The following is a 23,278-nucleotide window of genomic DNA, read 5'->3' as shown; positions in this document are numbered from 1 at the left end:
AACTGACTAAAATGCAAAATTCAGCATTTGTCCAAATTAAATTTCATCTGTCACCTCCTTGCCTATTTTCAAAGTTCATGTATGTTCTATTGTAACTTGGACAACCTTCTTCACTGTCCACTATATCATCAATTTTGGTGTCATTTACAAATTTACAAAGAGCACCAAATCTCTTGGTGTTCACCTGGCAGAGAATCTCACCTGGTCCCTCAACACCAGCTCCATAGCCAAAAAAGCCCAGCAGCATCTCTACTTTCTGCAAAGGCTGAGAAAAGTCCATCTCCCACCACCATCCTCACCGCATTCTACAGAGGTTGTATTGAGAGCATCCTGAGCAGCTGCATCACTGCCTGGTTCGGAAATTGCACCATCTCGGATTGCAAGACCCTGCAGCAGATAGTGAGGTCAGCTGAGAAGGTCATCGGGGTCTCTCTTCCTGTTATTACAGACATTTACACCACACGCTGCACCCGCAAAGCTAACAGTATTGTGAAGGACCCCACGCACCCCTCATACAAACACTTCTTCCTCCTGCCATCTGGCAAAAGGTACCGAAGCATTCGGGCTCTCACGACTAGACTGTGCGACAGTTTCTTCTCCCAAGCCATCAGACTCCTCAATACTCAGAGTCTAGACTGACAGCTACATCATTTATTATATTGTAATTTGTCCTCTACTGTCTTGCTTATTAATTATTGTACTGCCCTGCACTGTTTTGTGCACTTTATGTACTCCTGTGCAGGTCTGTTGTCTAGTGCAGCTTTTACGTTTGTTTCACGTAGTCTAGTGTAGCCTTGTGCTGTCTCACAGTCTAGTGTAGTTTTGTGTTGTTTCATGTAGCACCATGGTCCTGGAGGAATGTTGTTTCGTTTTTACTGCGTACTGTACCAGCAGCTTATGGTCGAAATGACAATAAACTTGACTTGACTTTAGTAATCACCCTACATATATTCTCATTCAACTTATCAATATATTTGATAATCAAAATGCTCAACCCCTTCCCCAGCAGCGCGTCTGGTAACAGGTCACCAGTCCAAAAAAAATAATGCGACAATATATAAGAGGCCACAGCTGGAGGAGAGCAGAGCAGCGAGAGTTTGCCAGGATGGGAGGAGGTTACAGCAAGAGTGGGGGGGGTGAGGAACAAGAAGGGGTGTGAGCTTAAGGATGAGAATGGGAAACATGGCAATAGCAGAGAGCACGGTTTAGATCATCTGATCCAGTCGCTGTCTTCTCCATCTCTCCACATCAACCTGCAAACCACAGAAGAAGCTCATTACATCACATTGCCACCACCCGAGGCTGCACCAGCCCATAGCCGCGGGAACAACATCAGGGATGCCAACACACAAATAGTTCCACAAAGAGGTGTCAAGTGACATTATCTCCTGTCCACAGCCTGGGGGGCAGAGCAAAGTGAGCTTTCGATCAAAGGAGACACAGCGGGCAATTACTTACTTCTCAGACACATTTCAATGTCAAATTTACCACTGGGGGAGGGAAATAGAATTTAACACCAGGACAGGAAAAAAAAAAGGGCGATAATTCCAAATATCCATGTTTCAAAGGACAGGGAAGTTGAAAATGATAAAAAAATAATAGTTCAGTTTAGTAGGGTTGTTTATGGTGACACTTCATACTTAGATTCAATTCGAATTTTGTTCTCTAAGTATTGAAAGGTAGCAATGTTATCTGATGAAGGACCTGTGGGCTGAAACGTTAAGTTCAAATTTCAAAATAAATTCATTATCGATAGGTACTGTATGTGTCACCATACACACTTCCTTATACATATTTGCAGTTTGTCTTTTGCAGAATGATCTCTCTGTGCTTATGTGTAATTTTTCACTGATTCTATTGTATCACTTTGTTCCACTGCAATGCCGGTAAATACAAAGAAACACAACAGAACTAGTGAAAACTAGCAACAAAGACAAAACAATCTGCAAAAGACAAACTGTATAAGTACAAAAAGAGAAAAAAAAGTAAGAATAATAAATTAGAAAACAATAAATATCGCGAACATCAGTTGTAGACTCCGTAAAAGTGCAGTTATCCCCTCTGGTTGAGGAGTACTAACTGTTCCTGAACCTGCAGGCGACGACAGCAATCTTAAATATGGCATTGGCGCTCTACTTAGCCTCGCAGTCATAAGATGTCCCAGGGTTCAGTGAAGAGCCAATGAAATGACACCTGTCATGATGTTCAAGCCTCTCCTCAAGCAGGGAATGCTTCATCACCACCCTGCGGTCACTCACCTCCCTTGGCACGGACCTCTCTTGCCCAACACCTCACACCCCCCCCCCCCCATACTTCCTCTGGAACGGGCGGCTACATGTAATCGATCACACTGCTGGACTCCTATAAAAAACATTCAATTCCAACATCAGTGGGGGACCCACCTCCGTCATTTCGGACTGCAACCCGACTGTTCACCCTGTGAGCTTCGCAACAGGAGGAAATTTCAATTAACCACACAGTAAACAATCAAATATAAATTTGAGCCCTTTCACCCGCACCCATGGTAACCGTAGACAGCCCTTTCACAGACACTGTGAGTGGCTCTTAAAAGAGCCTTTGGGTCACCGGGTTCAGAATCTGTCGCTTCACTTGCTGGCACTGCCGGTTTTCTTGGGCAACAGCACGGCCTGGATATTGGGCAGCACCCCGCCCTGAGCGATGGTCACCCCTCCCAGCAGCTTGTTGAGCTCCTCGTCGTTGCGGACGGCCAGCTGAAGGTGTCTGGGGATGATGCGGGTTTTCTTGTTGTCCCGGGCTGCGTTGCCGGCCAACTCGAGGATTTCAGCTGTCAGATACTCGAGCACAGCGGCCAGATAGACCGGGGCGCCGGCACCCACACGCTCAGCATAGTTACCCTTTCTCAGGAGCCTGTGAACACGGCCCACCGGGAACTGCAGTCCGGCCCGGGACGAGCGAGATTTGGCCTTGGACCGAACTTTGCCACCGGTTTTCCCTCGTCCAGTCATCTTCACAATCTCAGCAAGTGCTTCACACAGAACGATGAAATAGGCCAGCCCTCGCCCTTCTTGTAGCTTTTGGGGGAATGCAGTTGATCATTTTTCTATTGGAGCAACCACACTTAATCTCAGTGGTGCCATGATATAGTCCAATCAGGGGGCAGCTTTATTCACCAATCAAGAGACAGCAATAGCAGAAGCGCGGAAACTAACCGTTTATTTCCTATAAAAGAAATTTGAAAAAGCCCGCCAAAAAATCCTTTGTTCAAACCTAACCTAAAATCAAAATATTCCAGATGTTGGTCTCCGCATACATCCCATTAATGAAGTCCGACACATTTAATACGCGTGTAAGTAATATGGAAAAAATATCTAGGAAATTAATTCGCAGATTTCTTTCAAGTGATCAACGCTCTGAGCGAAAACTTCGCTTCTGTTCGCGGCCGGTCATTATAAGCTGATCAGGTTATGAAAACACCGGTCTTCTCAGACTGCGACTGGTTTAACCTGCAGTTTTAACAAATTACTTCGCAGACAAAAGGTATCTGTGAGAAGACCCGTGAACCAGTTCATGTCTGGCACTGAAATGGGATTCGCATAAGCTGTCAAAATGGGACAAAAATTAATCAATCAGATTCCCCACAGCTATTAAATCAGAATCAGCAAATATCCGCTTCACAAATACACAATTTGTAATGACCGACAGTAAGGCTATAGAGGGGATGATAGTTCCGCGTGCGCGCTATAGGAAGAATGCAACAAAGACCTCGGGATAATACCGGACAGTCGGCCGGTTAACATGAATAGAATTTCAATTTGCTCATTGAACTTCGATGCTTGCCTCATTCAATGGCAAAATATCTCTAACTTTTAATGACTCTGAGTTTCCTGTTTTGTCAGTGGTTATTTGTAATGTTTTCGTAAATGTTGGATATGTGGGAGATACAGTTTCTAATAACCAACAGAGAGGCGAAGGACGGAATTATGCTTCCGCGTGGGCGGGAGTAGTAACTCTTTGAATGAATCTGTGAGTGGCTCTTAAAAGAGCCGTTGGGTTTCCGGTTTGGTTAGTCGGCACATTTCATTTGGAGCTGGTGTACTTGGTCACCGCCTTTGTCCCTTCCGACACGGCGTGCTTGGCCAGCTCCCCAGGCAGCAGCAGGCGCACGGCAGTCTGGATCTCCCGGGAGCTGATGGTCGATCGCTTGTTATAATGGGCCAGCCGGGAAGCCTCGCCCGCGATGCGCTCGAAAATATCGCTCACGAACGAGTTCATGATGCTCATGGCCTTGGAGGAGATGCCGGTGTCGGGGTGAACCTGCTTCATCACTTTGTAGATATAGATGGAGTAACTTTCCTTCCTCACCCTCCTGCGTTTCTTGCCAGACTTGCCCGCTGGTTTGGGCAAAGCTTTCTTGGCGCCCTTCTTGGGAGCGGATTTCTGCTGCTCGGGCATTTCTTCACTTGGAATCAAACGGCAAAATGAACACACATGACTCGGAGCCCGGTTTAAATAGGCAGCGCTGAAAGCAGTATGCTAATGAAGAATGGAGAGGTCGAGCATTTCCATTGGTTGACCGAGAAACGAATCACTCATCAGATTTATTCCGATAAATCCTACGATCGGATATCAGCGCGAAATTCGTGGACGATCCGAAGATAGGCGGAGGGGCAGATAGTTTTGAGGAAACTAGGTTAGAGAAGCCACAGAAGGATTTAGAAATATTAGGACAATGGACAAAGAAACAGCAGATGAAATACAGTGTCGGGAAGTGTATGGTCCTGCACTTTGATAGAATAAATGAAAGGGTTGACTATTTTCTAAATTGAGAGAAAAAAAATTTTAAAAACTGAGATGCAAAGGAATTTGGGAGTCCTCGTGCTCAATTCCCTAGAGGTTAATTTACAGGTTGAGTTGGAGGTGAGGGAGACAAATGCGATGTTAGACCATAAGACCATAAGATAAAGGAGCAGAATTTTGCCATTTGGCCCATCAAGTGCAGTGCTATTTCATCATGGCTGATCTATTTTTCTTCACAACCCTAATCTCTTCCCTTCTCTACACCACCCCCCCCCCCCCGGTATCCATTCATGTCCTGATCAATCAAGAATATATCAACCTCTGTCTTAAATATACATAAAGTCTTGGCCTCCACAGCTGCCTATGGCAATGAATTCCACAGAGAGGGAGGGATGGAAAAGAGGAAATGATGATATTGCAAGATTAATGGGGGAGACCATCACTGCAGGAACGAGGGTGGGTGTCTCAGAATGTTCTTTACACGAGGCCACATGGACAGATTTTAGAAACAACAGCACATTCATGTTGCTGGCATTGTACTGCAGACCACCCAACTGTTGGTGGGAGATTGAGGAAGAGATCTGCTGAATGGAGTTGCAGTTGCCTGGCATTCATATTAATGGGATTCATAGGATCACATTCACATTCATAGGATCTGATTTATGTGGAAAGATTAGAGGTGGAATTTTTAAAGTGCATCCAGGAGAGCTTTCTGTGTCAGTACAATGATAGTATATAATGCAGGGAGGTAGAGGAGGACTTTAGTGCTGAGGAGCGTAAATAGGGAAGTTTCAAAATAGTTCTGATACAGGAAGCTGGATGGAAATTAATTCTCTGAATTGAAGACAGAAATCTCATAATCATAGAGTCATTCAGCACAGAAACAGGCACTTTGGCCCTAGATACACTGCAAGCTAGTCCCACCTGTCTGCATTTCACCCATAGCCATCTAAACTTCTCCCCTCCATGAACTTATCGAGATGGGTTTTAAATATTGTGATCATTGTTTCAGGCACCTGAATCCATTTACGCACCATAGTCATACTTTATTGATCCTGGGGGAAATTGGTTTTTGTTACAGTTGCACCATAAATAATTAAATAGTAATAAAACCATAAATGGTTAAATAGTAATATGTGAATTATGCCAGGAAATAAGTCCAGGACCAGCCTATTGGCTCAGGGTGTCTGACCCTCCAAGGGAGGAGTTGTAAAGTTTGATGGCCACAGGCAGGAATGACTTCTTATGACGCTCTGTGTTGCATCTCGATGGAATGAGTCTCTGGCTGAATGTACTCCTGTGCCCACCCAGTACATTATGTAGTGGATGGGAGACATTGTCCAAGATGGCATGCAACTTGGACAGCATCCTCTTCTCAGACGCCACCGTGAGAGAGTCCGGTTCCATCCCCACAACATCACTAGCCTTACGAATGAGTTTGTTGATTCTGTTGGTGTCTGCTACCCTCAGCCCGCTGCCCCAGCACACAACAGCAAACATGATCGCACTGGCCACCACAGACTCATAGAACATCCTCAGCATCGTCCGGCAGATGTTAAAGGACCTCAGTCTCCTCAGGAAATAGAGACCAAACTGTGCATGAAAAAGCTGCCCCTTATACCCATTTTATATCTTTAGCCTCCCATCATAAAGCTGTGTCCTGGTTTTTTTAGCCCTGGGAAAAATACAATGTGCTTTCACCCTGTCTATGCTTTGCATGCTCTTAATACAGACCTCTATCAAATCACTCCTCAATCTCCCTTGTTCCAGGAATAAAATCCTAGTCTATACAATATTTCTGTCCGACTCATTCCCCCAAGTCCAGCCAATATCCTGGTATATCTTTTCTGCACTCTTTCTAGTTTAATAACATCTTTCCTAAGCAGGGTGAACAAAGTGTACATAGTACTCCAAGTATGGTATCATCGATGTCTTATTTAACTGTAACATAACTTTCCAACACAGAACAGAAACAGGCCCTTTGTTATGGTAATTATTCAATAGATTTGCTGAGTATGCCCACAGGAAAATTAATCTCAGGGTTGAATATGGTGACATATCTGTACTTCATTCATAAAATTTACTTTGAACTTTTGAAATCCAGTGATGTTACTCACTGCTCACAGTTACATAATCAAGAAATCACACTTCTTTTCTACTCATATACCAGTCATCAACAATTTAAAAACTAACCATTTCTTCATGTTAGGATTATACAGTTTTCATTGAATTAGTCTTGCTTGTTTCCAAAAAATCTTATCAGCCAAGATTTTGCTAATCCCAATGGTTTCACTGAGAAACAAGTTGTCACATTAATGGACCAGCATGTGGAATTATGACATTGTAGCCATTAGTGAGACTTGGTTTCAGAAGGGGCAGGATTGGCAGCTCAGTGTTCCAGGATTACATCGTTTTAGACATGATAGAGTGGGGAAGGTGGTATTATTAGTTGGGGAAAATGTCATGGCAGTGCTCAGGCAGGACAGACAGGAGAGCTCATCGAGTGAGGCACTACAGGTGGAACTGAGGAATAAGAGAGGGACGACCACATAAATGGGATTATATTATAGACCACCCAATAATTAGCAGGATTTAGAGAAGGAAATTTGTAGAGAGGCTGTAGACTGTCCCAAAATACATGAAATTGTGATAGTAGCTGATTTTAACTTTCTACATATTGACTAGGACTCCCACACTGTAAAAGGGCTGGATGGGTTAGGTCTTCTCAATTGTATCCAGGAAAGTTTCCTTAATCAATGTCAACATAACAACTAGAGGGAGTGTGCTACTAGATTTCCTATTAGGGAATGAGAGAGAGCAGGTGACAGAATACTGTGTAGGGAATAATTTGCACCTAGTGATCATAATGTCATTAGTTTCAAGGTAATTATAGAAAGGGATAGGTCTGGTCCTCAGGTTAAGATTCTAAATTGCAGAAAGGCTCATTTTGATGGTATGAGAAAGGATCTGGCAAGTGTGGACTGGGACATGTTGTTTTCAGACAAGAGTGTGTTTGGTGAGTGAGAGGCCTTAAAACGTCAAATTTATGAGTATCAAGTTTGTTTATTCCTTTCAGAATAACGCTAGCAGCTTTAGGGAACCGTGGTTTTCGAGAGATATTGGGATCCTGGGTCCTAAGAAGAAGGAGGTGCATAGCAGATATAGGCAGGCAGGCACAAATGAGGTACTCGATGAGGATAAGAAATGCAAGAGAACTCTTTAGAAGGAAATCAGGAGGACTAAAAGGAGGCATGACTTTGCTCCGGCAGACAAGATGAAGGAAAAACCCAAAGGATTCTACAGATACATTAAGAGCAAAAGGAGTACAAGGGTCAAAGTTGTTCCTCTTGAAGGTCAGAGTGGTCATCTATGCATGGAACCAAAAGAGATGGGGGAGATCTTAAATGGATTTTTTGCATCAGTGTTTACTTGGAAGATGGGCATGGAGTCTTTGAAGTGAGGTAAAACAGCAGAGAGGTCATGGATCATATACAGATTACAAAGGAGGAAGTGTTTAGTGCCTTGGGGCAAATTAGAGTGAATAACTCCTCAGGGCCTGACAAGGTGTTCCCTCGGACCTTCTGGGAGGCTAGTGCAGAAATTGCAAGGGCCGTAACAGAGATATTTAAAATGTCCTTAGTAATGAATGAGGTGCCACGGGATTGAGGATTGCTAAAGTTATTCCATTGTTTAAGAAATGCTACAAAAATAAGCCAGGAAATTATATACTGATGAGCCTGACATCAGTCAGGGATAATGGGAAAGTTATTGGAAAGTATTTTAAGGAACTGGATATATGAGTACTTGGATAGATGGACTGACTAAGGATAGTCAACATGACTTTGGTAGGTCATGTCTAACCAATCTTATAGAGTATTTTGAGGAGGTTATCAGGAAGGGTGATGAAGGAAAGGCAGTGGATGTTGTCTACATGGATTTTAGCAAGGGTTTTGACAAGGTCCCACATGGGAGATAGGTTGTTTGGCATTCATGATAAGGTAGAAAATTGGATTAGACATTGGCTTCACGGGAGAAGCCAGTGAGTGATTGTAGATGGTTGCCTCTCACAATGCAGGCCTATGACTAGTAGTGCATCTTTCAGGAGGGTGAACTTCTGCAAATTTATTATTTTTGCCATTTATATTCTCATCCAAATCACCAACACATATGGAAAACGACAGAGCACAGTGCTCCAATCGAAAACAGGAAGTGAGGATTCAAAAGGGACTAAGGATGTCGGAGAAGAGACATGTCAGAGGGTCACAGGGACTGGAGGACATTGCAGAGTGTGAGGCTACAGAGTAATATATATTTATCTATCCATGAATTAATATATAAACCCATCACTTTGTGCTCCAGAGAAACAGACCCAGCCTGCCCTACCTGTCCTTGTAATTCAAGCCCTCCAGTCTCAGAGAAACATCTTTGTGAATGTTTCCTGCACCCTCTCCAGCTACATCACCCTGTTCCTGTAGCTAGGTGACCAGAACTGCATACAATATCCCAAGTAGAATTCCACTGACATCTTGTACAGTTTAAACATAACATCCTGACTCCTGTACTCACTGGCCTGACTCTAAAGAAGGCAAATGAAGTCAAGCACCACCTTGTTCGCCTATGTTGGCACTTTCTGGAATTCTATCTGGAGGACCCTCTGTTCTGCAACAGACTCCAGGGCTCTGACAAAATTTCTGTTACTGTGAATAGTTAAGTGAGTAGAAGATGAACTGATCTCCAAAAGACAAAGTTAAAGATGAAACATTCTTTTTGTCACGTGATCGGCAACAATGAATTATGAAACGAGGCAGGTTTTATAAACAAACAAAAACATTTACTAAACTCTGCTCATTAATAGTGAAAAATTTTCAACGACTAACTTAACCGTAAGTTGACTGCTATACAGCAACTCTGGAACAGTTCTTAAAAGGGTAAATGCGAAAACAGTTCTTAAAGTGGTAAATTCGAACCCAGTCTTAAAATGGTAAATTTGAAAGTCCAAGTGATTTACACAGTCAATAAGGAGAGATTTCTCTGGAAACAGATTTCTTCGAAGACGTGATGTTACTGCTGATTCTCCAAAAGGATTCACGATGAAGGAAATAAAACAGCGTAAAGGAACTGACCTTTTTCTGGTGAGTGGACACTGCACAAACTTCCCTGCTCTTGCAGGAGTTATCTCAGATACAGGTCACCACTTCTGAATGAATGCTCGATAAGGTCGATCCTGTATAAAACCGCCGAATGACTCCAAACAACAGGAATTCTGCAGATGCTAGAAATTCAAGCAACACACTTCAAAGTTGCTGGTGAACACAGCAGGCCAGGCAGCATTTCTAGGAAGAGGTACAGTCGACGTTTCAGGCTGAGACCCTTCGTCAGGACTAACTGAAGGAAGAGTTACTAAGAGATTTGAAAGTGGGAGGGGGAGGGGGAGATCCAAAATGATAGGAGAAGACAGGAGGGGGAGGGATGGAGCCAAGAGCTGGACAGGTGACTGGCAAAGGGGATATGAGAGGATCGTGGGACAGGAGACCCAGGGAGAAAGACAAGGGGGGGGAACCCAGAGGATGGGCAAGGGGTCCAGAGCAGGCAGAAGACCAGAGCGGGGTGTCCATGAAGAAGAGGAGGGTTGAAGACGGGAGAAGGGGTCATCGGTGGGGGTGGAAGAGTCCTTGCCGAAGAAGTAGGCTCGGAGACGGAGACGGCGGAAGAAAAGTTCCGCATCATGGTGAACACGGAACTCGCTGAGGTGTGGGCGAAGGGGGACAAAGGTGAGGCCCTTACTGAGGACAGAGCGTTCTGCCTCCGACAGTTGAAGGTCGGAGGGGATGGTAAAGACCCAGCACTGATGAGAGCTGGGGTCAGAGGGGGGAGGGGGGAGGCTGGGGGTGTCAGTGGAGAGGGGATGGTTGGGGCGAGAAGAAGATGGAGCCTCTGAGTACCCAGGAGCTGACGATGGGATCTGAGGGAGACGGGATTGCAGAGTATTGGTGGGAGAAGGGGAGACGGGAGTCACAATAGCAGCACATAAAGACCTGGCCTGGAGTTCAAGGCTGGAGTCGCAGTTGGTGGTTGCGCAATCGCTGTGAAGGTGTCCATGGTCGTTGCTGGAGTCCGGGTTTTGAATATGCCCTGAGGTGTTGGAGCCCGTGAGATCAATGGCAGGAGCTGCAGTCTAAAGTTCATGCCTGCTAGTTTCATGGCCGGCAGGCCCTGGAGTCCGTAGTTGTAGGATCTTGCGATCTCCAGAGCCTGCTGGCCATGAAACTAGCAGGCATGAACTTCAGACTGCGGCCCCTGCCACTGATCTCGCCAGCTCCAACACCTCAGGGCATATTAAAAACCCAGACTTCAGCAACGACCATGGACACCTTCACAGCGATTGCGCAACCACCAACTGCGACGCCAGCCTTGAACTCCAGGCCGGGTCTTTATATGCTGCTGTTGTGACTCCCATCTCCCCTTCCCCCACCAATACTCTGCAATCCCGTCTCCCTCAGATCCCATTGTCAGCTCCTGGGAACTCAGAGGCTCCATCTTCTTCTCGGCCCAACCATCCCCTCTCCACTGACACCCCCAGCCTCCCCCTCCCCCCTTTGATCCCAGCTCTCATTCGCGCCGGATCTTTACCATCCCCTCCGACCTTCAACTGTCGGAGGCAGAACGCTCTGTCCTCAGTAAGGGCCTCACCTTTGTCCCCCTTCGCCCACACCTCAGCGAGTTCCGTGTTCACCACGATGCAGAACTCTTCTTCCACCGTCTCTGTCTCCGAGCCTACTTCTTCGGCAAGGACTCTTCCACCCCCACCGATGACCCCTTCTCCCGTCTTCAACCCTCCTCTTCTTCATGGACACCCCGCTCTGGTCTTCTGCCTGCTCTGGACCCCTTGCCCATCCTCTGGGTTCCCCCCCCTTGTCTTTCTCCTTGGGTCTCCTGTCCCATGATCCTCTCATATCCCCTTTGCCAGTCACCTGTCCAGCTCTCGGCTCCATCCCTCTCCCTCCTGACTTCTCCTATCATTTTGGATCTCCCACTCCCCCTCCCACTTTCAAATCTCTTAGTAACTCTTCCTTCAGTTAGTCCTGACAAAGGGTCTCAGCCCGAAACTTCAACCATACTGCTTCCTAGAGATGCTGCCTGGCCTGCTGCGTTCACGAACGACTCCAACGTTATTCCGATCCTTCAGGTTCCCATCCTTTAATAAAGTCTTCACTCTCCAATACTACTGGAAAGGGAAAATTATAGATGCAACACACATAAACCTGGCAGCAATTAGCGAAACTACCAACACTAATCTTTGCACCTTAAAACAGACAGGAAAACTCCATTTTAAAACGAAACTGCATCATGACAAATACACAGCATAACGGAGTAGCATAACGAACTAACACAAAACTAAACTGAAAACTAAACTGCGTCACCAGGGTTTCCTTTTATATACTTGTTGAGAACAGGTCATCACGTGACCTCACACTGGCGTGAAATTAACATCATTTGACCTCTGCAAGACCATTACATCATGCTCATAAGACCCACGGGGTATGTTACATTTTCAACATTTTAAGCAAGATTAGTGTATTATTTTTGTTTTGTACAATTTTAGAGTGAAAAAAAAGGAAAGGAGCACCATGCAAAAGTTTGGGCACCCCAAGAGATTTGAGTTCTCAGATAACTTTTACCAAGGTCTCAGACCTTAATTAGCTTGTTAGGGCTATGACTTGTTCACAGTCATCGTTAAGAAAGGCCAGGTGATGCAAATTTCAAAGCTTTATAAATACTCTGACTCCTCAAGCCTTGTCCCAACAACCAGCAGCCATGGGCTCCTCTAAGCAGCTGCCTAGCAATGTGAAAATTAAAATAAATGATGCCCGCAAAGCAGGAGAAGGGTATAAGAAGATAGCAAAGTATTCTCAGGTAGCCGTTTCCTCAGTTCATAATGTAATTATGAAATGGCAGTTAACAGGAATGATGGAGGTCAAGTTGAGGTCTGGAAGACCAAGAAAACTTTCTGAGAGAACAGTTCGTAGGTTTGCTAGAAAGGCAAATCAAAACCCCAGTTTGACTGCAAAAGACCTTCAGGAAGATTTAACCAACTCTGGAGTGGTGGTGCACTCTTCTACTGTGCAGTAACACCTGCACAAATATGACCTTCATGGAAGAGTCACCAGAAGAAAACCTTTCCTGCATCCTCACCACAAAATTCAGCGTCAGAAGTTTGCAAAGGAACATCTAAACAAGGCTGATGCATTTTGGAAACAAGTCCTGTGGACTGATGAAGGTAAAATAGAACTTTTTGGCCGCAATGAGCAAAGGTATGTTTGGAGAAAAAAGGGTGCAGAATTTCATGAAAAGAACACCTCTCCAACTGTTAAGCACGGGGGTGGATCGATCATGCTTTGGGCTTGTGTTGCAGCCGGTGGCACGGGGAACATTTCACTGGTAGAGGGAAAAATGAATTCAATTAAATACCAGCAAATTCTGGAAGCAAATATCACACCATCTGTAAAAAAGCTGAAGATGAAAAAAGGATGGCTTCTACAACAGGATAATGATCCTAAACACACCTCAAAATCCACAATGGACTACCTCAAGAGGCGCAAGCTAAAGGTTTTGCCATGGGCCTCACAATCCCCTGACCTAAACATCATCGAAGATCTGTGGATAGACCTCAAAAGAGCAGTGCATGCAAAACAGCCCAAGAATCTCACAGAACTAGAAGCCTTTTGCAAGGAAGAATGGGCGAAAATCCCCCAAACAAGAATTGAAAGACTCTTAGCTGGCTACAAAAGCGTTTACAAGCTGTGATACTTGCCAAAGGGGGTGTTACTGAGTACTGACCATGCAGGGTGCCCAAACTTTTACTTTGGGCCCTTTTCCTTTTTTGTTATTTTGAAACTGTAAAAGATGGAAATAAAAAAGTTTTCTTGCTTAAAATATTAAAGAAATGTGTCATCTTTAACTTCATGCCTTTTGGAAATCAGGTCATCTTTTACTCGCTTAGCTATTCACAGTAACAGAAATTTTGACCGTGGATGCCCAAACTTTTGCACCGCACTGTACAAACTGACTGGGGTCTGCAAGTGAGGAAATCACTATCTGCAGCTTAACTGCGCAGACAGTAGTCACTGAGGCAGGTCACCACGTTTTTCTTAGGAACCGGTATAATGAAAAGTCTGCTTGAAACAGGTGGGTACCTTAGATTGCCGAGCGAGAGTGAACAGCCCAGCCAGTTGATTAGCACAGGTTTTCAGAACACAGCCAGGGACCCCATCGGGGCCAGGTGCTTTCGGTGGGTTCATCCTCCTGAAGGAAGCATTCACGTCGGCCTCAGACACCGAAATCGGAGTCGGCGTTCGTGAAGGTGTCTCCATCTTTTGTTGGACAAAGTGAGCAGAAAAGGCATCAGGCTCATCTAGGAGTGAAATTTTGCGGCGGATTGCAGCTGCCTGACCCGTATTTTACCCGAATTTCAGAATTCCAGTTCTCTGCTTCTCCCCTCCCCGCCCTCTAAAGCGGTAACTTCCGCCGATCACGTCAAGCGTAAGGTCTGAAACGCCAAGTCCGCGCCCTGTATCTCGGCAAATGAAGAACAGCCCTCCGCACAAACCTTTTCTCCTAAGCACAAAACAAACGCTCTTTAAAGAGCCACCCGCTGCCTCAGAAAATGAAGCAGTGAGCCGGAGCGGAAACAGATAAAAGTTGTAATTTATTATACTTAATATATTTGTCGATACCCTGACGGCTGTTCACTCTGGATTCTGAAATTAGATTCTCTCAAATATATAGTGGAAAACCTTGTGCCTGTCTGTCTAGTTTCTTTGTTACAATCTAAATCGGCATAATGGTCGGCGCAGATATCGTGTGCCAAGTGTCTGGTCAGCTGAGGTGCGGTGCTGTAGTGAGATCACAATCGACTCCATCCATCTCTCTGGAGACTGGCTGAAGTTGGGCTGACACACACCGCTGTATAGGCACCGGGATGCCAATCCCCTCCCCCACAGCCACCGCTTGGCATACTTCTGGAAGAGGCGGCTATGTGAAACTAATGGCGGATTATGAACCCGAACGCACTGTTCGAGCCCAACAGACGCGGTTGGGGGTTTTCTGCCCATGGTAACCGCAGAACAGCCCTTTCACAGACACTGTGAGTGGCTCTTAAAAGAGCCTTTGGGTCACCGGGTTCAGAATCTGTCGCTTCACTTGCTGGCACTGCCGGTTTTCTTGGGCAACAGCACGGCTTGGATATTGGGCAGCACCCCGCCCTGAGCGATGGTCACCCCTCCCAGCAGCTTGTTGAGCTCCTCGTCGTTGCGGACGGCCAGCTGAAGGTGTCTGGGGATGATGCGGGTTTTCTTGTTGTCCCGGGCTGCGTTGCCGGCCAACTCGAGGATTTCAGCTGTCAGATACTCGAGCACAGCGGCCAGATAGACCGGGGCGCCGGCACCCACACGCTCAGCATAGTTACCCTTTCTCAGGAGCCTGTGAACACGGCCCACCGGGAACTGCAGTCCGGCCCGGGACGAGCGAGATTTGGCCTTGGACCGAACTTTGCCACCGGTTTTTCCTCGTCCAGTCATCTCACAAACTTAACAACTGATGTCACCAAGAGTGACGAAATATTCCAGTCCTCGCTCTATTTGTAGCTTTGGGGGGGGGGGAGGGGAATGCAGTCGGACATTTATGATTGGTGCTCAACGCTTAAACTCAATGTTGACTGGATATAATCCAATCAGGCAGCTGCCTTATTCACCAACCAAGAAACAGCAACAACTGAAGAGCGGAAACCAACCGCTAATTTCCGAAAAAAACTGAAATTTCAAAAACCCGCCAAAAAATGTTCAAACATAATCTAAAAGGAATTATTTCAAATCTGTTTGTCCATTTGGTCTCCTCATTCACCCCATTACTGAAGTCCGACACATTTAATATAGGAGTAGTTAATATTGAAACAGCGTCTAGGAAGTTAATTCGCCGAACTCTTTCAAGTGATAAGCGCTCAGAACAAAACAAATCGCTTCTGTTCGCTGTTCATCAGATCGCTCTCTCAGACTGAGACTAGTTTAGCCTGTAGTTTTAACAAATGATTGCACAGATAAAATGAAAATATTCATTTCCATAGACCCGATGAATTCCTCCAGGATTATGTGTTGCTCTGGATTTCTGCAGAGTATTTTGTGTGTCTGTGAAAGAACCGTGAATTAGTTCAGGTCTGGCATTAAAATGGATTCAGTAAATTGCCAAAAAGGGCAGTCATTAATAAACTACATTCCCCACGGCAATGAAAGCTACTGTGATACTATAATTTCCTTTGGGATCAATAATGTATCTATCTGTCTCTATCTAGAAACGGCTAATCTTCACATAGATACAATTTGTAATAACCTGGACAGTGACACCGTGGAGGAAAGTGATACTTCCGTGTGCGGTAAGAATGTAACAAACACCTCGAGATTACAGTATACTGAGCTGGTTTACCGACTAATATGGATGCAATTTGAATTAGCTCATGGAGAAGAAATTACCAGATTTACTTCAATTCAATGCCTTTGGGTCACTGGTTAATGTTAAATATTACGTATTAACTGATTTAGTGAATCTGTGCGTGGCTCTTAAAAGAGCCGTTGGGTTTCCGGTTTGTTTAATCAGCACTCCACTTGGAGCTGGTGTACTTGGTTTCCGTCCTTTGTCCCTTCCGACACGAATTACAGTACAGTATTCAGTTCCATAGAAGCCGCCTCCAGCGCATTGTGTGCTGTTCTGCATTGCCAGCATCGGTAGAATATCTTGTATATCTGTGAAATAACCGTGAACAAGTTCACGTCAGGCACTGAAATGGGATTCAATTAAATTGCCAAAATGGGACAGAAATTAATAAACCACATTCCCCACCGCCATTAAATCAGAAACAGCAATTATCCGCTTCAAAAATACGATTTTTAATAACCGGGAGAGAGACGCAGAGGAGGAGGTGATGTTCCCGTGTGTATAGTAGAAACAAAGACCTCGGGATTATACCGAACATGGATAGAACTTGAATTAGCTCATATAAAAAGGAAAGGAATTTCCATATTTACTTCAATTCAATGGCTTTGGGTCACTGGTTAATGTTAAATATTACGTATTAACTCTTTCAGTGAATCTGTGAGTGGCTCTTAAAAGAGCCGTTGGGTTTCCGGTGTGTTTTCTGGGTACTCTTCACTTGGAGCTGGTGTACTTGGTCACCGCCTTTGTCCCTTCCGACACGGCGTGCTTGGCCAGCTCCCCAGGCAGCAGCAGGCGCACGGCAGTCTGGATCTCCCGGGAGCTGATGGTCGATCGCTTGTTATAATGGGCCAGCCGGGAAGCCTCGCCCGCGATGCGCTCGAAAATATCGCTCACGAACGAGTTCATGATGCTCATGGCCTTGGAGGAGATGCCGGTGTCGGGGTGAACCTGCTTCATCACTTTGTAGATATAGATGGAGTAACTCTCCTTCCTCACCCTCCTGCGTTTCTTGCCAGACTTGCCCGCTGGTTTGGGCAAAGCTTTCTTGGCGCCCTTCTTGGGAGCGGATTTCTGTTGTTCGGGCATTTCCTCAGCCGATTTTAAACGCTGAAATGAACAGAATCTGCTCGGAGTGCGGATTAAATAGACAACGCCGACATCCGTATGTTAATGAGGGATGTGAATAGAGAACATTTCCATTGGTTGATTGGGCAAACGATTCGCTTATCTATCCTTTGATTGGATATCGAAGGGAGCAAATCAAAAACGCTCCAATTCACTAGTCCACCAATCAGAAGCGGCTTCCTCTGCCCAGTGCTGCACACCAAATGCTGCAGTGACTCAGCTGGCCGACACACGACTGTTTACTCTTTTCCAGAGAAGGAGAAGCTAAAGTCAGATGTATCAGTCTTACCGTGGAGTAAAGGGATTTATAGATGTATGTGAGAAGAATTGGCTTGTTGCTTGGAAAAGAACATTGGCGGGGATAATGGCAGAGCAGCAATGACTGGAATTCCGGGAAGCAATTCGGAGGCACAGAATACATACATCCCAAAGAGGAAGAAGTAATCTAAAGGAAGAGAATTCAAAGCCAAATAGACTAAAAATTAGTGGGAAGTTAGAGGATTGGGAAGCTTTCAAATACCAACAGACGACAACAAACAAGTCATTAAGATAGTAAAGATGGAATAGTAAGCAAACCAGTCATATTAAAGAGGATACCAAAATTTCCTTCTAATTCATAAAGTGTAAAAGAGAGGAAAGAATGGATATCAGTCTGCTGGAAAATGATAATAACAGGGACAAGGAAATAATGGATGAACTGAATAAGTATTTTGCCTCGGTCTTCAATGTGGAAGGCAGTAGCAGTATGGTGGAAGCTCCAGGTGTCAGGGGTCATGAAGCGTGTGAAGTTACCATTACCAGGGAGAAGGTTCTTTGGAAACTGGAAGGTCTGAAGGTAGATAAGTTACCTGGACCTGATGGTGTTACCCCAGGGTTCTGAAAGCAGTGGCTGGAGAGATTATGGAGGCATTAGTAATGATCTTTCAATGATTACTAGATTCTGGAATGGTTCTGAAAGACTGGAAAATTGCAAATGTCACTTCACTCTTCAAGAAGGGAGAGAGGCAGAAGAAAAGAAATTATAGGCCAATTAGACTGATCTCAGTGGGTGGGAAGATGTTGGAGTCGATTGTTAAGGATGTTGTTTTGGGGTGTTTGGAGGCACATGATAAAATAAGCCATAGTCAGCATGGTTTCCTCAGTGTTAAATCTTGCCTAACAAATATGTTGGAACTTTTTGAAGAAATAACATGTAGGATAGACAAAGGAGAATTGTCTAACAGACAATCAAATCTGGAGACTAAAAATGCTAGAAGAGGTGCAGGTATGATCACCAGAATGCCATCTCACAGACAAAGTGAAGATTCTGGACCAAACTGGAATCAACGATGGATGCTCGACATATGTGGCAGGATTTCAATGTTATCACCTCCCACAAAGTTAAATCAAGCAACATGGGGGACAATATATTTGATAATCAAAATACACAACCCATTCCCCAATCAAGTGACTGCATGATTGTCTAATTGTGCAGTAATACATTCAACATTTTCTCCTATCCTCCATTGTATAACTAAGCTGCTCGTGTCCTCCACAGTGAAGATTAATGCAAAATAGTTAGTAAATTCATCTGCCACTTCTTTGTCCCCCGTTACTACCTCTCCAGCATCATTTTCTAACAGTCTGATATCCACTCTTGCCTCTCTTGTACTCTATACATCTGAAAAATCTTTTGGTATCTTATATTATTGACTAGTTTGCCTTTATATTTCATATTTTCTCCCCCATGGCTTTATCAGTTGGTTTTTAAAAGCTTCATGCCCTCAAAATTCCCACTAATTTTTCCTATATTTTATATATTCTCTTTTGCTTTTATGCTGTCTTTGACTTCCCTTGTCAGTGATGGTTGCCTCATCTTCCCTTTGGAATACTTCTTCATCTTCAGGATTTAACTATGCTGCACTTTCTGAATTTCGCCCAGAAACTCCAAGGTTGACAGTTCAAAGTAAATTTATTATCAATGTCCATGTATGTCACCATATACAACCCTGAGATTAATTTTCTTGCAGGCATACACAGTAAATCCAAGAAACATAATAGGGTAAAAGACTGCACCCACCAGGATGGAAAAACTGTGCAAATATGAAAGAAAAAAGAAACAATTATAATAAATAAATAAACAAATAATAAATATCAAGAACATGAGATGAAGTGTCATTGAAAGTGAGTCCATACATTGTGGGATGAGTTCATTGTTAGCGCGAGTGAAGTTAACCCCACTGGTTCCAGAGCCTGATGATTGACAGGTAATAACTGTTCCTGAATCTGGTGGTGAGTCCTGTGGCTTCTCTACCTTCTTCCTGATGACAGCAGCAAGAAGAGAGCATGCCCTAGGTGGCGGCCATTGTTCTGCCATCAAATCTGCGAGTGTCATTTTCCAATCAAGCTTGGCACTCCTCTCTCATGCCTCCGTAATTCCCCTTACTCCACTGTACTCATACAGCTGAATTCACCTTCTCCTTCTCAGACTGCAGAATGAATTCCATCACATTACGATCACCGCCTCCCAAGGGTTCCTTTAGCTTAGGCTCCCTAAGCAAATCTGGTTCATTACACCAAACTTCAATCCAGAATTGTCTTTTCCCTTGTGGGCTCAACTGGAACCTGCTCTAAAAAGCCATCTTGTTGGCATTCTACAAATTCTCTCTCTTGGGATCTAGGACCAACCTGATTTTCCCAATCTACCAGCATACTGAAATCCCCAATTAGTATTTTAATAATGCCCTTTTTACTTGCCTGTTCTATCTCCCACTGTAATTTATATCCCACATTCAGAGGCCTGTATATAACATCCATCAGGGTCTTTTTACCCTTGAAATTTCTTAAATCTACCCACAAGGATTCTATATCTTTCAGTTTTCTGTCACCTCTTTCCAAGGATTTTGCTTTATTTTTTTTTACCAGCAGAGCCACCCCACTCCCTCTGCCTACCTACCTGTCCTTTTGATACAATTTGTATCCTTGCATGTTAAGCTCCCAACTATGATCTTCATTCAGCGGTGCATGTCTCCCCTTTTCTTTCTTCTATGGCCTTCAGTCTCCTTCACCAATTTACATCCCAGCTCTTCTCTTCATCCTCTCCCTCCTCAGGTTTCACCTATCACCCCATGTTTCTAGCTCCCCTCTCCCCCACCTTTTAAATCTACTCAGCCTTTTGTCTCCAGTCGTGCTGAAAGGCTTCAGCCCTGAACATTGACGGTACTCTTTTTCCTAGATGCTGCCTGGCCTGCTGAGTTCCTCCAGCATTTTGTGTGTAAGTTGTTTGAATATTGAAAGACCTGCATAGAGTGGGTGTGGAGAGGATGTTTTCAATCACAGGAGAGTTGAAGACCAGGGGGCACAGTCTCTGAATAGAAGGGCATTTCTTTAGAACAGAAATGAGGAGGAATTTCTTTAGCCAGAGGGTGCTGAATCTGTGGAATTCTTTGTCACAGACGAGTACAATTAAAGTGAAGGTTGACTGGTTCTTGATTAGTAAGTGTGAAAGTTTATGGGGAGAAGACCGAAGAGGGCAATAATGAAACACGGCAGGGATGGGCTAACTGGCCTAATTCTGCTCTTATGTCTGAGGGTGACGGGGTAGGGAGGAGTTGGTAGAGACAGAGAGGCTGGGGTTGGAGGGGTTTACAGAGACGGTGTGGTCATGGGGGCAGAGCTTAGAGACAGTGGGGTGCAGGGGTCAAAGAGGCTCACAGACATAGGGAGGGGTGCAGGGTGTGGTTGGACAGAGAGGCAAGTAGGAGGTCAATAGGGGCTGGAGGGGGAGGATTACAGAGATAGTGAGGGGTGTTGGACTGGATGGGGTGTCACAAATGGGGAAGAGTGCAGGTGCTGTAGAGGTTTAAGTGAATGGGCAGTGTAGGAGGCAGACAGAGTGAAGACCAGAAGACAAAGGAGCAGAAGTCGGCCATTCGGCCCATCGAGACCACTCTGCCATTTTATCATGAGCTGATCCATTCTCCCATTTAGTCCCACTCCCCCGCCTTCTCACCATAACCTTTGATGCCCTGGCTACTCGGATACCTATCAATCTCTGCCTTAAATACACCCAATGACTTGGCCTCCACTGCCGCCCGTGGCAACAAATTCCATAGATTCACCACCCTCTGGCTAAAAAAAATTTCTCCGCATCGCTGTTCTGAATGGGCGCCCTTCAATCCTTAAGTCATGCCCTCTCGTACTAGACTCCCGCATCATGGGAAACAACTTTGCCACATCCACTCTGTCCACGCCTTTCAACATTCGAAATGTTTCTATGAGGTCTCCCCTCATTTTTCCAAACTCCAAGGAATACAGTCCAAGAGTGGACAAATATTCCTCATATGTTAACTCTCTCATTCCCGGAATCATTCTAGTGAATCTTCTCTGTACCCTTTCCAATGTCAGCACATCCTTTCTTAAATAAGGAGACCAAAACTGCCCACAGTACTCCAAGTGAGGTCTCATCAGTGCCTTACAGAGCCTCAACATCACATCTCTGCTCCTATACTCTATTCCTCTAGAAATGAATGCCAACATTGCATTCGCCTTCTTCACCACCGACTCAACCTGGGGGTTAACCTTAAGGATATCCTGTACGAGGACTCCCAAGTCCCGTTGCATCTCAGAACTTTGAATTCTCTCCTCATTTAAATAATAGTCTGCCTGTTTATTTCTTTTGCCCAAGTGCATAACCATACACTTTCCAACATTGTACTTCATTTGCCACTTCTTTGCCCATTCTTCCAATCTATCCAAGTCTCCCCGCAGACTCTCCGTTTCCTCAGCATTACCGGCCCCTCCACCTATCTTCGTATCATCAGCAAAGGTAGATAGTGGTCAAAAGGGTGGAGGGGGATGGAGGTGGTTGCAGAGATCGGGAGGTGTGTTGGTGCTATCGTGGCTCACAGAGTCAAGTGTGTAGGATCTGTAGAAGGTGTTATAGAGACAGGTAGTGGTGTAGAAGATGAGGAAATGGAGATAGTTGGGACTGTCGGAGCCAAAGGAGGTTGCAGAAGGCTTATAGAATGTGTGTCTTGCTCCAGATTCCAGCATCCACATCTCTCAGGTCCCCAGTGGGGGGTGTTGGTGGTGTGAGCATCATCTGAGGAGACAGAGGGACACTTGACCTACAGGGTAGAGAACCCTGTGTTGGAACGGTAGTCAATGTGAGGAGGTGAGGGGGAACCAGCTGAGAAAAGGGGCTGGTACAGTGATAGGAGAATCAGACTGTGTCCAGGCAATGCGAATGGAAAGAGGGCAGGGAGAGGGGAATCTGGGATGTGGAAGTGGGGAAGGAGAGCAGAGAGGGGTATCCCTCTGTACCCTGCACATCAGGATGGAAAGAGTGGCGTAGCTGGTGAGCATGAGTGTGAAGATTTCGAACTTTGAAGAATCACACAGACAAAGTGGAATTTTCAGTGGCTAATCAAAACGTTCTCATTCCAGTTTTTCAGAGAGAAAACTAGTTCTGGCTTCTACATCAACAGCTAGGAGTTAGGAGTGAGGTTTGTGGACTGCCGTTTTAATGGCCGCTGGATGGGGGTCTCCTTGGTGGGGGAGCTTCTGATGCTCGCAAGGTGGGAAGGGGGTGGTGAATCAATGTTTTTGTTGCTGCTTGTTCAAAGGGAGGGGGAGGGGTGCTTTGGTGAAGAGTAAGAGTTTCAGGTTGTATACTGTATACATTCTCTGATTTTAAAGTGAACCTTTGAATCAGCAGAATAGAGAGAGTGAAAAGTCTAAAGAGCAAATTTTGCATTAACCAAATGAGCAAAAGAACACAGTAATTCAATCGAAGTGCATTGTGCAGAGCTCAGAGGCAAATGAAAGTAAAATGGAAAAGCACAGCCATGACTTTGTGGGCAGTCCTGCTAGTGACACTGATGACACTAGTGCTCTGGCTTGGGAAACA

At 45.0% G+C, this 23,278-nt stretch overlaps 3 protein-coding genes across 3 annotated transcripts; all 3 read right to left on the bottom strand.

Moving 5' to 3' along the window:
• Nucleotides 1–2,559: 2,559 nt before the first annotated feature.
• LOC140201986 (uncharacterized) lies at nucleotides 2,560–15,370 on the bottom strand. Its single transcript, XM_072266852.1, has 3 exons — nucleotides 14,984–15,370; nucleotides 13,974–14,191; nucleotides 2,560–3,053 (listed from the first exon to the last, which is right to left on the bottom strand). The coding sequence occupies exons 1-3, from the start codon at nucleotides 15,354–15,356 to the stop codon at nucleotides 2,607–2,609; spliced, it is 1,038 nt and encodes a 345-aa protein (XP_072122953.1). The 5' UTR covers nucleotides 15,357–15,370; the 3' UTR covers nucleotides 2,560–2,606.
• Nucleotides 4,042–4,461, bottom strand: LOC140201148 (histone H2B 1/2-like). Its single transcript, XM_072264795.1, has one exon. The coding sequence runs from the start codon at nucleotides 4,432–4,434 to the stop codon at nucleotides 4,060–4,062; it is 375 nt and encodes a 124-aa protein (XP_072120896.1). The 5' UTR covers nucleotides 4,435–4,461; the 3' UTR covers nucleotides 4,042–4,059.
• Nucleotides 15,371–16,700: 1,330 nt separating the features above from the next.
• Nucleotides 16,701–17,379, bottom strand: LOC140202142 (histone H2B 1/2-like). The gene has a single exon (XM_072267007.1). It carries the CDS (start codon nucleotides 17,347–17,349, stop codon nucleotides 16,975–16,977), a length of 375 nt encoding a protein of 124 aa, XP_072123108.1. The 5' UTR covers nucleotides 17,350–17,379; the 3' UTR covers nucleotides 16,701–16,974.
• Nucleotides 17,380–23,278: the final 5,899 nt, after the last annotated feature.

Source organism: Mobula birostris, chromosome 8, assembly GCF_030028105.1.
Source record: "Mobula birostris isolate sMobBir1 chromosome 8, sMobBir1.hap1, whole genome shotgun sequence".
Taxonomy (NCBI): Eukaryota; Metazoa; Chordata; class Chondrichthyes; order Myliobatiformes; family Myliobatidae; genus Mobula; species Mobula birostris.
The sequence above is the reverse complement of the archived record's forward strand: the minus strand, read 5'-3'. Positions and strand labels throughout refer to the sequence as shown.

Excerpts from the sequence above, each read along its gene's own strand:
- LOC140201148 (XM_072264795.1), bottom strand. The coding sequence starts at position 4,434 with ATGCCCGAGCAGCAGAAATCCGCTCCCAAGAAGGGCGCCAAGAAAGCT.
- LOC140201986 (XM_072266852.1), bottom strand. The coding sequence starts at position 15,356 with ATGACTGGACGAGGAAAAACCGGTGGCAAAGTTCGGTCCAAGGCCAAA. Across the intron at positions 14,192-14,983 it reads CAAGAAAACCGGCAGTGCCA|ATGAGCCTGATGCCTTTTCT; the intron begins GCAAGTGAAGCG and ends TTTCACTCCTAG. Across the intron at positions 3,054-13,973 it reads CTCTCGCTCGGCAATCTAAG|CTACAAGAAGGGCGAGGGCT; the intron begins GTACCCACCTGT and ends TTCCCCCAAAAG.
- LOC140202142 (XM_072267007.1), bottom strand. The coding sequence starts at position 17,349 with ATGCCCGAACAACAGAAATCCGCTCCCAAGAAGGGCGCCAAGAAAGCT.